Source organism: Anguilla anguilla, chromosome 19 (genome assembly GCF_013347855.1).
Source record: "Anguilla anguilla isolate fAngAng1 chromosome 19, fAngAng1.pri, whole genome shotgun sequence".
Taxonomy (NCBI): Eukaryota; Metazoa; Chordata; class Actinopteri; order Anguilliformes; family Anguillidae; genus Anguilla; species Anguilla anguilla.
In genome coordinates, this window is record NC_049219.1 from 6,196,027 (window position 1) to 6,208,629 (window position 12,603).

General features: G+C 49.2%; 1 protein-coding gene across 1 annotated transcript in view; it reads left to right on the top strand.

Annotated features, from left to right (window-relative positions):
* The window catches only part of LOC118218698 (PRKC apoptosis WT1 regulator protein-like), a 30,584-nt gene extending 21,071 nt beyond the window's left edge, over positions 1 to 9,513 (top strand). The window contains exons 3-7 of the mRNA XM_035401317.1: positions 2,003 to 2,131; positions 5,398 to 5,432; positions 5,967 to 6,099; positions 6,760 to 6,864; positions 8,029 to 9,513. Of these exons, the coding sequence (XP_035257208.1) occupies positions 2,003 to 2,131; positions 5,398 to 5,432; positions 5,967 to 6,099; positions 6,760 to 6,864; positions 8,029 to 8,115 (489 nt within the window). The 3' untranslated portion in view covers positions 8,116 to 9,513. The remainder of the gene's footprint in view (positions 1 to 2,002; positions 2,132 to 5,397; positions 5,433 to 5,966; positions 6,100 to 6,759; positions 6,865 to 8,028) is intronic.
* The last annotated feature ends 3,090 nt before the right edge of the window (positions 9,514 to 12,603 follow it).

The following is a 12,603-nucleotide window of genomic DNA, read 5'->3' on the forward strand; positions in this document are numbered from 1 at the left end:
CCGTCGTCCGGAAAACGAGCGACTGCGCGACTGCGCTCGCTCCAGTCGAACCCGCGCTCAGGGGAAGCCGGCGGCCGATGGCAGAACGATGATCGTTTGTTGTCGCGGCGCGCTCGTAAAGTTTGAGAATTCAAACCCGGAGTGTTTTCATACGTTCTGTTTTCGTGTATTGCACTGTGGCCCTGGGGGCACTATATTTTGCTCATGCTTTTTTGCATAACCTGTAAGGAGAAGGAATGACAAATAAACTTAAACTTAACTGAACTTAACTTTACATCGGTTGTTTTTAGCCGACGTTACACAGGAAAAAAACGGTTGTGGTTGTTTATTCAACTCTAACGCTGTTAGATTTGAACTCTAATGTTGTATGAGTCCAACAGAGATGACATGTACTTTGTTGGAGCTGAGAAAAAGCTGCCCATTAAAGCCGAGATTGATTTCTCGCTGTTATTCCCGCGCTCTCTGTGGGCTTGTGGATGGAAGCCCGATTCGATGGCTGTTCGGCAGTGAACCGCAGCGAGGCTGTTTAAGTAGGCCCGCTTTGGCCGTTTCCGTCGGCGCCACGTCTCAGCGCTCAGCCCCGACGGAATTCGGGCGGCTGTTTGTGCTACTGTCCGCGGGGACGCTCGGCATGCGCCCCTGCGGTCAGGCCCCCGGGGGGGGAGCTGTGAGAATCTGGCCTGGAGGAAGGAAAGTTGTCGTTGGCCTAGCCGTAGCGTGTTGAGATTAGGCTCAAGGAATAGAGGGACAGAGCATCATTAGCCTAGCCCTAGCGTGTTGGGATTAGGCCTGAGGAATAGAGGGACAGAGCGTCGTTAGCCTAGCCCTAGCGTGTTGGGATCCGGCCTGAGGAATAGAGGGACAGAGCGTTGTTAGCCTAGCCCTAGCGTGTTGGGATCTGGCCTGAGGAATAGAGGGACAGAGCGTTGTTAGCCTAGCCCTAGCGTGTTGGGATCCGGCCTGAGGAATAGAGGGACAGAGCGTTGTTAGCCTAGCCCTAGCGTGTTGGGATCTGGCCTGAGGAATAGAGGGACAGAGCATCGTTAGCCTAGCCCTAGCGTGTTGGGATCCGGCCTGAGGAATAGAGGGACAGAGCGTTGTTAGCCTAGCCCTAGCGTGTTGGGATCTGGCCTGAGGAATAGAGGGGCAGAGCGTCGTTAGCCTAGCCCTAGCGTGTTGGGATCTGGCCTGAGGAATAGAGGGACAGAGCATCGTTAGCCTAGCCCTAGCGTGTTGGGATCCGGCCTGAGGAATAGAGGGACAGAGCATCGTTAGCCTAGCCCTAGCGTGTTGGGATCCGGCCTGAGGAATAGAGGGACAGAGCGTTGTTAGCCTAGCCCTAGCGTGTTGGGATCTGGCCTGAGGAATAGAGGGGCAGAGCGTCGTTAGCCTAGCCCTAGCGTGTTGGGATCCGGCCTGAGGAATAGAGGGACAGAGCGTCGTTAGCCTAGCCCTAGCGTGTTGGGATCTGGCCTGAGGAATAGAGGGACAGAGCGCTGTTAGCCTAGCCCTAGCGTGTTGGGATCCGGCCTGAGGAATAGAGGAGAAGAGCGCTGTTAGCCTGGCAGAAACCTGTTAGAGGGAAGGGGAATATTGGCTCTGTTTCCCAAGGCTGATACGCACATTGGCAGGGAAGTACCAGGACATTTTTTCATTCCTGCGTTGCCCTTCTAAGGTTATTTTTACCTTTCACATGTGGTAGCTGCCCAGTTTTATTTGGGAGCCGGCACAGTAAAGACAGTTTTGTTTTTTTTTGTTATTTTTGTTGCAGTGGCAGGCTGCAAGAAGTACCGTGTGCAAACTGTGCATGACAAAGCAAAGATAATCGAACAATGAAAGATAATGAGAACGATGTATAATTGATCGATGCTCGAGGCTCTTCTGCTTTTCCCGTCGTTCAGCGGAGGGGTGTGTCAGCATCCCCTACGGGCCCCGGGGCGATTATACCCTAATTTTCTAAGTGATGGCGGAGGCTAACGTTTCCCGTGTGGCCTGCACGCAGAGCCTGGACGAGCTGGAGGACGACGAGGGCGGGGAGAAGGAGCGGAAGAGGGAGGAGGCGCTCACGCAGCACAACACGGCTCAGAACGAGGCCCTGACCCCCGACCCCGCGGCGCCGCACTTCTTTCAGGTAGGCGGAGCCTTGTCCTAAAACGCATCACTTCCTTCCTGTGCTTTCTGTGCACTTTTCCCCCCCGATTTTCCCCGATTGTGTGTTGTCAGTTGTAATCATAGGCCTGTATCATCACCAACCATTCTCTGCTATATCTTATTATTGTGTGAGATTTGAATAGAATGTTCTGAACTGAACATTCTAATGCTGATGTCACAATCACTGCTGGGAGCAATAAAGTTCTAGAACGCTGGCTTATAATGCTGAAAAAAACATTCCAGAAAACCTGCTCTTCAGTGGGATAAATGCATGTTTTAGTCGGCTCGTAAATGTCCCAGTTTGGGCCTGAGTCCTCTCTGGTCCGGCAGGCTCTGTCCTGCTCTCCACTGCTCCCTGCTGCAGCACCCAAGCCTTCTGGAGACACGCCCTCGGAGAGAGAGCGCGATTCACAGGGGGTCACATTTTTTACTTCTCATTCGAACTATAAACAGGCCTCCTGATAACGCTCGCCAGCTTGGCGTAGCCTCCCCTTGTCTGGCTCAGGATCTTAATTGCATTGCATTTAGCAGACGCTCTTATCCAGGGAAAATTACAGAGCATACTGAATTTGCATACGGTTCGTTTGTACAGTTCAGGTTAAGAACCTCGCTCAAAGGGTACCAGTTCAGTTCTGCAACCATTACATCACACCACTGAAGTGATACGATGGTTTGAACCTTATTTCAGACACACGCACACACACACACACACACACCTCACCTCCACCTTCTGCAGCCTCAGGAAACCCCAGCCAGCGGCTTCTGTCCGCTGCGTGCGTTTGGAGCTCTGCCGTGTCGTGTCTGTTGGGGGGGGGAAAAAAAGGCCTGCGCAGCCTCGCTTCATGTGCTGACCCGGGTAAGAAAGCAGTGGAATCCATAAACGCCTTGCTGACACTGTTATCTCAGCTAAAGATTTATTAATTTTTTTTTTTGTTAGGGGCTGGGGCGGGCGTGGAATGCTTAAAACAACTTCAGCCGGGAGGCACGCGGATTCCAAAAAAAACATGTACCTGCAAAAACCAGGACCTGGAGCGCGATGGTACCGCCCGGGTTCATTCACTGTTCAGGCTTGGCGATTTCCATCTTAAAATAGTTTAGCATTGCCGCCATCCTCCGGGCTTAGATGTTTCCTATCTTTGCATTACATTACATTACATTACAGGCATTTGGCAGACGCTCTTATCCAGAGCGACGTACAACAAAGTGTAATAACCACAACCAGGAACAAGTATGACGAAACCCCTAGAGAGAAGTACCGGTCCAAGGGCAGGGAACAACCGCATAGTTCAACTTGGACCCTGAAGGTTAAACTGATTAACACTAACACTAACACTAACTTTGCTTTACTTAACGGGAATTTAGCGCGCGGTCTTACACCAGAGCATTCAAAGAAAACGCGAGTGCAGGTCAGGGGGCGAAGTTCAGTAATGAACTCCAAGGGGTTGCGAGTTCAAGAGGCACGGACTCCGTCGTCGAGAACCTGTCGCCTTTTAAACCTTACGTTACACGAGCAAAACCACCCCAACGAGCATCAGCTGGGAACCACAAACTCTGAAAGCAAATGAAAACGACACTTACTCAGGAGTTAGGAGCAGTTAAAAGTATGTTTCGTATGTTTTTGTCGAGTTGTCGTTTTATTTAGGGTGAGGCCATGTATAAACCCCTCGGGGTTTCTTGCCTCTCCCTGCACCATTTCACCGTTTTTGCGTCTCCTCTGTTTCTGTTTTTTGTATTTTAATTGCGCTAAATAAAATCACATCAAATCAAAAAGGTGCTATAGAGGGGGTCGGGGAGGATGAGTTACGGTAGGAGGAGGGAGCTGGCCTACGCCTCGGGGTCACAAAGCCTGTTACAATAACACAGGGTCGTAACAAAGCCCGATATGCAGGCTTTCACGGGGCCCCAACTGCGCGAAATGTGTTTTTTTGCTTTAAAGTCGCGTCCAAACCCAGCGCTGGGAAAAAACCAGCGCTGGGCCTTTGGATGTGGCTTTCAGCGAAAAAAAAAAAAACGTTTCACCCAGTTGGGCCCCCATAAAAGCCCGCGCGTCTGGCTGCGTTGCGGCCTCGAACCCGCGCCTCGTGCGCTCCCTTAAAGAGAGGAACGCTCCCGGGCGCTGACGGTTTTTTGGACACGGGAATGTTGTTTTATGCTTCTCGGCTGTAACTGTGAGAGAGAGGAGGAGGAGGAGGAGGCTGGTGGGCTGGTCTTATGAGCTTGAGCTGATAGCCGCGGCTGAACCGATACAGTTATGATACTCTGGTCCGTGAGTCTCTTTGAGGAATTGCTGTATCACCTGAGAGGGGCTGCAGAGGGCCGTCTGGAGGTAGTTTGGAGTTTATTGTTGATGGGGTTGTGCCGTGCACACACACAAAAACACACACACTCACACACACACACACACCTACACACAGACACGCACACACACCTATACACGCCTACAGTACACACCCCTACACATACACACCGACACACACACACACACACACACACCTACACACACCTACAGTACACACCCCTACACATACACACCGACACACACACACACACGCACACACACCTACAGTACACACACCCACACACCCACACACACACACGCACACACATTCAAGCAAAAACACACACACACACACGCACGTGTCGCACACACACACACGCACGGTTTGGGGCTGGATGAACGGAGCATTCAGGACTGAGGTGGAGTCGCCCGTACCCGAATCACAATTTTACCAAGTCTGACGTTCTGCTAAAAAAACAAAACAGAAAAAAACGAAACTCAAAAAAGTATTCACAAGGTTGTCAACGCATATACCAGGCTTCAATGCCCCCCGTTAAAAAATGAAATACCCTTTTTTTCAGCCAGCTCCTGAAGTGCACCATTTTATCAGCCCCGATTTTAATTTGATGACTTGTTTGTCCTAACCGCTGATAAGAGTGGTGGGTGGCAGTGTGTGGGCGCAGGCTTACTGCAATCAGCTGTAGTGCGGTAATTGGATGATTCATGTTCCGTAATGAGATGATTGGTTCAAAGGAAACCGTGGCGACCTTGTAGTGCTGGGAAGGGGGAGGGGGGGCTACAGGTTACAAAACGGGTCAGAGTCCCCTAAATCCAAATCCAGTCTCAATCCAATTCCCCCTCTCTGTTTCCTAAAACCGAATCGGATCGAGTATTCGACGCTGCTTACGACGGCTTTCACGCCCGCTGGCCAGTAACCGGGTTATTTCTCCCCCTCCTTCCCGATTCAGGAAACGCCAAGAGCCGCGCCGGGACGCCAGAGAAGGTAAGAACTCCACAAAGGGGGGTCGGGCTGGGTGGGGGGGGGGGGGGGGGGGGTGGAGGGATTCTGTCCCGGGACACGGCGAGAGAGAGAGAGAGAGAGAGAGAGGTAGCACAAGCTTCGGACTAAGGCACACATTATGATTATAGGGGATTGGGCTGTTCTGAAAGCTTCCGGAATGTATTAAATTTATCCAAGTCATTGCTCAGACTTAATATTAGTCTGGATATATGTTTTGCAAAACTCTGTGAGGAGCATCTCTTTCTGGAGAACTCCTAAAACTCCATTTGCACGAACCACGACAGCCTAAATTTGTCTTGTGTGAAGAAAGTTGTAAATAACACATTTACTTGAGTGTGATTGTGACAGAAGAGCTCTCTCTCTCTCTCTCTCTCAGTGTGTGTGTGTGTGCATGCACTTCTGCATCTACATTGTGTAGTGCTGCTAATGCTGAGTGTGTGTGTGTGTGTTTGCGTGTGCACACTAACTTCTACACTGTATAGTGGTGCTGATTCTGTGTGTGTGTGCCCTGTGCAGTGCGGGCGCTCCAGGTTCCGAAGAGGAGGGGGGTGGCGCCAGCAGGCATCGCCTGGGATACGGTCGTCACGGCAGGGATTCCGGCGCCGCGGGGGGGAGTGGCCTGGAGAGGCGGATCGAGGAACTGGAAAAGGTACGGGGGGGGGGGGGGGATCGCCTGTATAGCGCCTTTCGTCGCGCTTCGGGGAATCTCGTGCCGCTTCGCAGAGAAGGACGCGACTTGCTTCCTGGTTCAGCTAGGTCCGGCTCTTACCCCGACCGCTTCCCTGAAAGCATTGAGCCCTGAACCCCTCAGCAGCGTTTCCTGCTCCATCACTTACACTGCAGGCTTCAGAAATTCATCATTCTAGAAAATTCCTATGAGCTGCACATAAATGCCACCCCCCTGTGTCTCCGCAATCACAAAGCTCATTTCTGTGGGGAAACGCTGATGTAACACACACACACACACACACACACACACACACACGCGCATACACACTCACTCACTCACTCGCTCTCTCTCTCTCTTGCTCTTTCTCACTCTCTCTCTCGCTCTCACTCAAGGACAAAACCTCTCTGAATATTCCAGTTCAGGGGGGGTTTCCAAACTTTTCTAATCCAGGGACCCCCACCCAGACTCGAAGGCACACAGGGAACCCTCATCATAAGTTAAAAATGTATAGTCATTGCATATGAAGTCTGGCCAGGGCGTTGTTACAGTATTTTAAGTACCCCTTGTTGAAGGGACCCAGGCTGTAGCTGGATTGGTTGCTCACCGGAGGGCGCTGGTTGTTGTTGTGTGACCCTGCAGGAGCTGGCCAAAGAGAGGCAGGAGAACGCGCGCCTGCTGAGTGCCCATCAGGACAAAGACGATCTGATAGCCAAGCTGAAGGAGGAGATCGACCTGCTGAACAGGGTAAAGCCTGCAGCCAGCTCCTGGCAATATGTGTGTGTGTGCGTGTGTGTGCGTGTGTGCGTGTGTGCGTGTGTGTGCGTGTGTGTGTGTGTGTGTGTGTGTGTGTGTGTGTGTGTGTGTGTGTGTGTGTGTGTGTGTCTTTATTTTCAGCGCTAAGTTCGCTGACAGCCAGCTGACTGATGCGCGTTTCGAGGCAAAGTCGCATAGCTGACGTCCCCCCCCCCCCCCACCCCTCCCCCCCAGAGCCGCTGAAAGCCTCGCCTTCCCCCCCCCCCGCACCCCCGCCACAGATTATCGAAACGCTTCCTCTCCTCGGGTCCGGATCGCTCTTCCTCTAAAACGTTGTCCTTGGCAACACGCCAGTCCTTCGCCGCAGCATTTCTCTACCCCTTGTCTGAAACTGTCTTTTTTTTTTTTACATGCGATTTTCCAAAAAAAAAAAAAAAAGGAATCCTTCCCTAAAGTTTTTTGGACGAGCGTAGCGTGGCTAATTGTGATTGGCTGGCTTGGTCGGGTGATGGAGGAAGGCGAAAATGAGCACTGTCATATCGGCGATTAGGGGTCTGATGAGCCTCGACGGCAGAGGGGAACGCTCACTGGGGCTTAATTGGGGGCTGCTAATGTTCAATTTGCTCGCCATTAAGCTGCTTCCACTGTCGGTGGGGAGTCTGCTAAGAGGATCTGGGACTCTGGCACGAGCCTCCATTTTGTGTCTCCTGCCAGATCTTCCCCTTTTAAAAGATAATCGGAATATACGTAAGACCGGAACAAACGAACAAAAGAAGTGTACGTGTGTGTGTGTGTGTTGCATGGTATGTCACACTGATGTGCCTATTTGCTGTTATTGACATTAGCATTTATGAATATTTATGTGGTGCTTATTCAGGCTCTTAGTACTGCATACGAAGTCGTTCAACAGTGTTTATGAAGGACCATTCATTTTTTTAAAAAAATGAGTGTTCCCAACTTTCCTAAAGAGAGAACCAGCCCCAGAATTTCATCTTACCACCCTCTCAGAAGAGCCCTCAGACACCGTGTTTCATTTGACACGGATGGTTTTATTTTATTTTTTTTTTCCTTCTCTGCAATCCGAACGTCAAACTTTCGGTCCGCTGTTTGTGGCGACGGGATTGGGACCAACCGTCTGCGCTGCGTCTGTTTCAGGACCTGGACGACATCGAGGAGGAGAACGAGCAGCTGAAGCAGGAGAACAAGACCCTCCTCAAGGTGGTGGGTCAGCTGACCAGGTAGAGCCACGCCCACCGCCCCCCCCCCCTCCCCCCGAGATGTAAAAAAAAGTCCCAGCTGAGAGACCAGAGGTGGCCACCATGGAGCGCCCGGTGCCCCCTCCAAACTCCACCCGTCCTGTCTCTTTTCCTTCCTGTTCTGTCTGTTTGTCTGTCCGTCTGTCTGTCTGTCTGTGTCTTATGTGTAGTGGAAGAGGATAACTTGTCTTAGCTGAAAGCCTTAAAGGCCAGACCCAAGCCTTGTACCTTAAAAAAGCTTTTTGTAGCTGGGGTGTTGCAGACAAAGGATGCATGGATGTCCCAAAAAATATATATATATAAATAATAAATTGGCTGATTCTATATTTAATGTACATTTGTTGTAAATAGGCCTTTGAGTTAGTTTATTTTGACGAGTCTGAAAAATAAAATAAGGACGGATGTGGAATGGGCGTGGTCCAGCACCGCACGCGTGAGGTGTTTCTCCCCCCGAGCTCCAGCCCCTCCTTCCTAAGAAGGGGTTTGCACGTTGAATTTATTTCTCGACCAACGCTAACTCGCCGAGCTAACCAGTAACGCAACCCGTCAGCATTGATGCAGCGTTTTATTAACGTTACGGCAACGTTTGGGAGGATGGCACAAGTGTCGCTTCGTGAGTGTCTCCTGCTTCTGTGTTCTAACCGATCGAAGGGCTCGCTCTACTTTGGATCTTGTTTTCGTGCCAAAAACTTTGCCTGTATCACAATTTTAAGAAATACCATCACCCAGAAGGGTGCATGTTACGTTAACTGTGGTTTACAATGATGTTTTGTTTTTTGCAATGGAGAGAATTGTGCTCAGAATTTTGTGTTCAGATTAGAAAGTTTAAAAATTTAATCCTGGAAACATACCATTCTTAACGACATTAAAATGGCCTCCGAAAATATGCAAGAATTTTATATCATGCCTTTTGAATGTTAGCAAAGATTTTTGTAATTCAACGGTTTAAGGCTTTTGACTGCAATATAACCAGAGCTGTCTGATTGTAATCCATTTATAAGGCGAGCAATTTATATAGAGCATTTTGTAACTCTGTTGATCAAAAGAATATGTTCTTTTGAAGATTTTTAGAATTCACTGCAGTTGGCTTATTTTGCTATTATTTAAAGCAGCCCTATGGTACAGCTGGTACATTACTGTAACAAACTGTTTTATTTTGGCTGATTTAGATATTTGTTGTTATCCTTGGGCTAGTTTTGTAATAAAAACACATTTCACGGGTCATCATAACCTGCAGAAAAATGCTATTATTTCTTCTACGATGTGTCAGTGCATACGTTTTGTTTAAATTATAACGGAAAGATCTTGATGGACTGCATTCCTGGCCCCCCTACACGTGTACAAAAGTGGAATTCGTTTAATAAAAGTCGGATTTTCTCCTTTGCTTTTGACTCGTTTCCTGTTCATCAGTGCTCATATCCTGCGATGGGTTGATACCGAGCCAAAGCGGCGATTCGACGCGGTGTTCCTGCCATCATTCTCTCCTCGCGCGCGATAAACTCGCCTGGGATCGGCAATTCATTACGCGCCCAATCAGGACTGAAAACACGGGATATTTCAGCGACCTCACGTTACCTCGGTATCTGGCTGCAGGCTAATAAACGCACTGCCGCCGTCATCGGAGGAGCCCGGTCCGGGAGACAGTTTAATATGAGGACTATAATGTAGAAGTGATTGTTTCGTCCGCGCGCAAACTGGAGCCCCTTAATTTAACATTAGCATTTTTATAGGGAAACCGAATGATGTGTGGCGCGGTGGTGGATTACTGCTGAAACTCGGTTGGTTTTTCAATTTTCTTTTTTTTTTTTTTGCCGCTTCTCTGTTTTGTCTTTCTTTTTAGGGTCCCCCTTTTATTTCCTCTGTGTTCCTCAGGAGTTGGAGTTCCCGGATTTGCGGGTGTGTCAGTGGTGTGGCCGCCGTGATGCGAAGGCTGGCCATGCCTAATTCTCTCATGGGATTTACAGGAGCTTTAATCCCGGGAATGGTGCCCAACCCACGTGTGTGTGTGCGTGTGTGTGCGCGTCCGTGTGTGTGTGTGTGCGTTGCGTGCGTGTGTGTGTGCGTGGGTGTGTGCGTGCCTGCGTGGGTGTGTATGTGTGTGCATATGCATGTAGGGAGGAGTCCCAAGCTTCACAAATTCTTAACACAGCCTCTCAAACAGGATTAAAATATCACCGGTGGATTAAAATACGTCGTACTCAGCTCACAACTCTGTGACTGTGTGTGTGTGTGACTGTTCGAGTGTGTGTGTTTGTGTGTGTGTGTGTGACTGTGTGTGTTTGTGTGCGAGTCTTTCTATCTGTGTAAAAGATCCACATAACCACACACACACACAAAAAAATAATAATTCTGCGATGAATCATTCCAAAGTAAGACCTGAGCTTGTTTTGACTTTGAGTCATTATTCACTTAAAGCATGCAGCGATCGGTCGTGTGAGTGCAAGCACTGAAGCATGCGTTTGCTCCGCCAATCCCCCCTTTGCAAAACGAGAGGAAACTGTCTGGCGTTTATCAGTGGGAAAGGGGAAAAATGGATACATTTTAAATAAAGGGTCTCCTTGACCCTTACCATCACGGATGATGTGATTGGACTGGCCCTAGGGATACATGCCGAAGTGCGTTCGGAAATGGGCTGGTCGCACGGTGACTGCAGTGGTCCCCCATATCGGCATTCCTTATTCAGCGTTCCGATCGAGTCCCCGGAGATCCGCCAGAGACGCCGACGGCAGGGGAATGCTGTGGACGGAGCGGTTTGGGATGAGCAGACTGAGAAGCATTTTTACCCAGCAGTGCAGAGTCTTTTTTTAAATTTTTTGTTATTTTTGGCTGGAACACAGCAGCAGGGCCAGCCCTACAAACGCGAATGTCTGTGACTGACTGCGTGACTGAGTGATGAAGTTACACCATTGGTCGACCGAGTTATGAAGTCACGCCATTGGTCGGCCGGATCACGTGTGTTAGGTCCAGCCATATACCAGGTTTTAACCTGGTCTTGTTTTTTTAAAACCAGACCTTCTTCTGGAAGGATGTCATATTTTGCTGTCAGTCTTTTCGCTCCCCGGGCCTCGACAGGAACTCCGGCCCGGCGTTTGGCTACAGCTCATCGGACCGCACGGCACAAGGGGAACACGAATCGCAATTATTTGGCGGGGTGGGGTCAGATTGAACTTTAAAACTTGTCGCTTTTTTGTTTTGTTTTTTTTTTGAAGCCACCCTTAACGATTGACTGGAGTGGAAAATCCCGAAGAACACACGTTTGATTTGGTAATAAACCCTTCGGACTGTAATTTGCGGGTCCCCTGTTCTGAGTCAGGCCTTGAAGCCCCCAGGAGGGCCATGTTCCGATGAGGCCCAACATGGTGGAGAAATAATCGGGCCAGAAGTTAATGGTGTGGCTAAGAGAGTGCACCAGTTCACAGCGGTGATATTCCAGGATGGCATTTAAATGGCGCTTTCCACATTCTCAAATGCATCACAACGAAAGGAAAAAAAACTCACCTCAGCCTCCTCCTGGGTGACACACAGCAGTCATTCTGTTCTCCAAATCCCTCACTGCACACGATAAGTTCAGAAATAACAAGAACATCTATTTGTAAAATTAAATTTAAAATATCTATGAAATGATTTGTGCATTTACAAAACCAAACATATACTTTGTTTGTATTTATTTAACTCGACTTTTGTCATTATTTCTCCCAAGAAAAAGTATTTCCTGTTCACATGAAACATCAGGTTTGGCGTATGGGAGCAATGGTCACAGTTGCCAATAGAAACTCACATGACATGCAATTTGCATACGTCCCAGCATGCACTGCTCTCTTAATACTTAAGAACTGTGTACTTTTTAGCATTTATTCATTTACATTACATTACATTACATTACAGGCATTTGGCAGACGCTCTTATCCAGAGCGACGTACAACAAAGTGTATATCCATAACCAGGAACAAGTATGACGAAACCCCTAGAGAGAAGTACCGGTCCAAGTACAGGGAACAACCGCATAGTTCAACTTGGACCCTGGTGGTTAAACTGATTAACACTAACAACAAGAACGGCAACAACGCAATCTATGGAAAAATAAAAATAAATAAAAATACAAGTAGTCGTTAAGACTGGCGCATCAACTAAGTCACCTATTAAACAGCTGCCTAGTTACACCCCTAAGTTTAGTCATTTACAGGGGGGGAAGGGGGGGATGGGGAGAGGTGCAGCCTGAAGAGGTGGGTCTTCAGTCGTCGTTTGAAATTGTTCACAGTCTCAGCTGTTCTGACCTCCACAGGGAGGTCATTCCACCATCGTGGGGCCAGAACAGACAGGAGACGTGTTCTGGAAGTGCAGGTGCGAAGAGGGGGAGGTGCTAGGCGTCCTGAGGTAGCAGAACGGAGGGATCTGGCTGGCATGTAGGGTTTGAAAATCTTGTGAAGGTATGCTGGGGCTGATCCCTTGACTGCCTGGTATGCTAGAACCAATG